The sequence below is a fragment of the Bidens hawaiensis genome, unplaced genomic scaffold (genome assembly GCF_021521415.1).
Source record: "Bidens hawaiensis isolate Kalapana, Puna unplaced genomic scaffold, B.hawaiensis_p1.1 tig00000702_1, whole genome shotgun sequence".
In the NCBI taxonomy this organism is placed as follows: domain Eukaryota; kingdom Viridiplantae; phylum Streptophyta; class Magnoliopsida; order Asterales; family Asteraceae; genus Bidens; species Bidens hawaiensis.
Window position 1 is genome coordinate 4,933,229 of NW_027491042.1, and position 3,763 is coordinate 4,936,991.

The window sequence follows — 3,763 nt, forward strand, 5'->3', positions numbered from 1 at the left end:
ACGAGAAAGCTTGTTTAGATAATCAACATGTCTTTCTACCATTTGCCTTTGATACATTTGGTTTTCTGGCTCCAGAGGCTGTGAAATTTTTGAGTAGGGTTCAGCGCGTCGTACACGGAACCTCTTCAGCTTCTAGGTCCCAAAGCTTCGTTTTTAACAGGATTGGCTTTGCTGTTCAAAAGGGGGTTGCGGCGCAGCTTGTTGCCCGTTTGCCTGCCTCTTTATTGTAATCGTTTTATAGTAAATTATATAAAACTTCGATTGTGAAAAAAAAAATATGTATATGAAAGAAAACCCAAACCACTATATATCTTAAATCATCCATGCATCATTGTATCCCTAAAGCTTGAATCCGACGAATTAGTGACAAAGACAGCATATTCCTTTCTTTCCATTCATCCACACTCTCTTTTTGCACTTCTCCAGTTAACCATCGATCATTACCATCGAGTATACTCACAATCGTTGCCATTGTCGGTCTCAAATTCGGGTTCGGCTGCGTGCACGCCATCGCTAACCTCACCAACCTCCCCAACTCCTTACGATCATACACCCCGTCCAATCTCGGATCCACAAGTTCCTCATAGTTACCTTTTCGAGACTCGAACTCATGAACCTTTTTTACCAACAACACCTCGGGTCGTCGAAAATCCACTGCCATTCGTCCCGTCACCACTTCCAACACCACAACCCCGAAACTATAAACATCTGCCATCGGTGTCGCTTCCCCGAGTTCCATATATTCGGGAGCCATATACCCGAATATTCCACGTACACAAACCTTTTTATCTATTACCACGTGATGGCTGTGCTCGTTTCGGGTTAAAAACTCCGCTAGCGCGAATGAACCGAGCCGAGGGTTCATGTCAGGGTCGATGTATATTGCGGATGATGTTATGTTTCTATGGATAACTTGTTCTTCCCATTCTTCGTGTAGGTATCGAATCGCGCACGCGAGTGACTTGACAATGTTGTATCGATGGTTCCATTGTAGAATGTTTGGTTTTTTAAGGTTGTGATGAAGGAGTTGACCTAGGAGACGGTTAGCCGAGTAGTCGTAGACCACGAGCATTTCGCCTTGCTCGGTGCACCACCCGCGGAGCTGGATGAGGTTGCGGTGGCGGAGCCGGCCTAGGTTAGAGAGCTCGTTGGCGAAACGCAGGCGTAGGGCCGGGCATGTTTTCATGCCGAGGCGTTTTACAATGATGTCGTGGTTGTCGAGAACGCCGTAGTAAGCGGTCCCGAAATCCACCTCGGATAATCGGTTGGAGTCGGAGAAGTTTTCGGTTGCGGAAATGATTTCCTTGTAGGTTATTTCGCGAGGCGGTTCGACCATTAGGAATGGGTTTATGTGGCGGCGGCTTGGTTGTGTGGTGGCGGGCGATTCGGCGCTATTGTCTCCGTGTTCTTGTGCGGTTATGTACAAGCTTTCTTCGTTGGCGGTGGCGTAGGCGGTTGAGCTACAAGAAGCGATTCCGAAGGAAGTGGTAACGGTGGTGGTGGTGGCGGCGGTAGTGGTGGAGGTGGCGGTGCGGGTTACGATTATGTAAGGCGGGTGGGATTTGAATGAAGGAAGATCGGGGAGTGTGGTACCGATACCACTCGAAAGTGCTTCCACGATCCATCTCATGCCTGGTCGGGTTTGCGGGTTGTGGAGTGTGCATAGTAACCCGAGATGAATCAAGTGCTCCATTTCTTGAATGTGGTAAGACCCGTCGGACAACCGGCTATCCGCAGCTTGCAAAACCATCTTTTCGTCGGATAATTTTCTAAACCTGACAAAGAATTCGAAAGAACTGAAAAACTGTCTAGGTGAATAATATTTTACTTAGATAAAATTATATTAATGCAATTGTCTTCAAATTAATATGTCTCCTGCTTATTAAACCTCACAGAAAGACTTCAAAATAACAACGTTAAAACTTTGAAGTGTAAAACCATGTAGGTGAATAATATCTTATTTACATATAATTATTATGTTAATATAATCGTTTTCAAATATCTCTCCTACTTCAAAATAACTTTGGAAAACTTTGAACTATATAACTATGAAAAACTTTGAATTGAAAAACTGTTTAGCTGAATAATATTATATTACATATAATTATATTAATACAATCATATTCAAATATCTCTCCTACTTATTAAACCTAACCGAAACACTTCAAAATAACTTTGAAAAACGTTGAACTGAAAAACTGTGAATAATAATATTATATTTACATATAATTATACAAATACAATCATTTTCAAATATTTCTCCTACTTATTAAACCTAACCAAAAGACTTTAAAATAACTTTGAAAAATTGTATAGGTGAATAATATTTTATTTATGTAAAAATATAGTAATGCAATCATATACAAATGTATCTATTACCTGTCAACCAGAATAATTTGATCGTCGGGGAGTGTAAGATCAACTGCTCGTCTACCCGAAGCAATTTCAAGCAAAACAATTCCAAAACTAAAAACATCTGATTTCGCAGTGGCCGCCGCTTTCTTTTGGAAGCTCTCGGGCGGTAAATATCCAATCGTGCCGCCAATACTAGTGGTGTCCGCCAGCCGAAGCGAGTTGTCACTCATCGAAGATGTTCTCGTTTCATACCCGAGTTCATGTTCCATCCACCGAGCCAACCCGAAATCACCAAGCCTCGCATTAAAATTCGAATCGAGCATCACATTACTCGTTTTAATATCTCGGTGTATGATCTGAGCCTCTAGTTGTTCATGCAGGTAAAACAAAGCCGCCGCAAGCCCTTTTACTATTTTCATCCTCCTGTCCCAACTAAGCGGCGGCGTGGGCGAGTTTTCTTTGTTTCCCACCCGGCGGAAAAGTAACCGGTCAAGACTACGGTTTGGCATGTAGTCATAAACTAATAATAACTGATCATTATGTACACACCATCCACGCAGCGGGACAAGGTTGCGGTGGCGTAGGTTGGCCACTGCAACCAGTTCTGCTGCAAAACTTTTTTCAAAACGGTCCCCACTTTCGGTCAAACATTTGACCGCAGCTATGGACCCGTCACTCGGCAGGACGGCTTTGAACACTCTTCCAAATCCGCCACTGCCGAGTATCTGGTCGTCGCTAAAGCCTTTGGTGGCTATGTAGAGTTCGGAGTATGTGAATGTTTTGGGGTTTTGGGCTCCAATACTCGTTTCTTTTTCGAACTGTATGCCATCGGTGTCGTGGAAGACCGCGGCGGATGGTTTTATGCAGGAGCCGCAAAACCGGAATTCTCGTTTGGAGTTTAAGAATTTGTGGAGGGTGCATTTTAGGATCTCATGGAGGTTAATGCCGCATGATCTTTCTTTAGATGGTAGTGGTGGTGGCGGTGGTGATGGTGGTAGTTTTAGTTGGTGTGTGTCATCATCGTTAGATGGTAAGACAAAGCAGAGGTGGTGGAGGTGCATGGTGATGGTGATGGTGATGATGGTGGAGTGGTGGTGTGTGAGAAGATTTAAGTGGATAACTAGGTGAATATAAAGGGGACCTTCCTTATGTTGTTGCCAACTATCAACATAAATGATAGTGATAATTACATAAATGGTCCTCGTATAATTTTGAATGTAGCTTTTCAAGAATGTTGTTATATTTAGTTCTTATAGTAACTAATGTTAGTTTCCTCATTTAGTGTTTCTTTTTTCAAATGAGTATTGTACCTCAATGTTATATACTATCTATTTTCATCGAAAAGCGTAGAGACCATCATAACTGACCGCTACATTAGCCCCAAAGGTCTCTGAAAAAAATTTATATT

The 3,763-nt window shown here is 42.6% G+C and overlaps 1 protein-coding gene across 1 annotated transcript; it reads right to left on the minus strand.

The window, feature by feature from the left end:
* Nucleotides 1-281: 281 nt before the first annotated feature.
* LOC143533257 (receptor like protein kinase S.2-like) lies at nt 282-3,517 on the minus strand. Its single transcript, XM_077028100.1, has 2 exons — nt 2,380-3,517; nt 282-1,775 (listed from the first exon to the last, which is right to left on the minus strand). The coding sequence occupies exons 1-2, from the start codon at nt 3,414-3,416 to the stop codon at nt 329-331; spliced, it is 2,484 nt and encodes an 827-aa protein (XP_076884215.1). The 5' UTR covers nt 3,417-3,517; the 3' UTR covers nt 282-328.
* Between the last annotated feature and the right edge of the window lie 246 nt (nt 3,518-3,763).

Bases quoted from the DNA above. Each gene is read 5' to 3' on its own strand.
- LOC143533257 (XM_077028100.1), bottom strand. From the start codon at position 3,416: ATGCACCTCCACCACCTCTGCTTTGTCTTACCATCTAACGATGATGAC. The intron at 1,776-2,379 runs GTAATAGATACA...ATTCTTTGTCAG, and splicing joins CAAATTATTCTGGTTGACAG to GTTTAGAAAATTATCCGACG.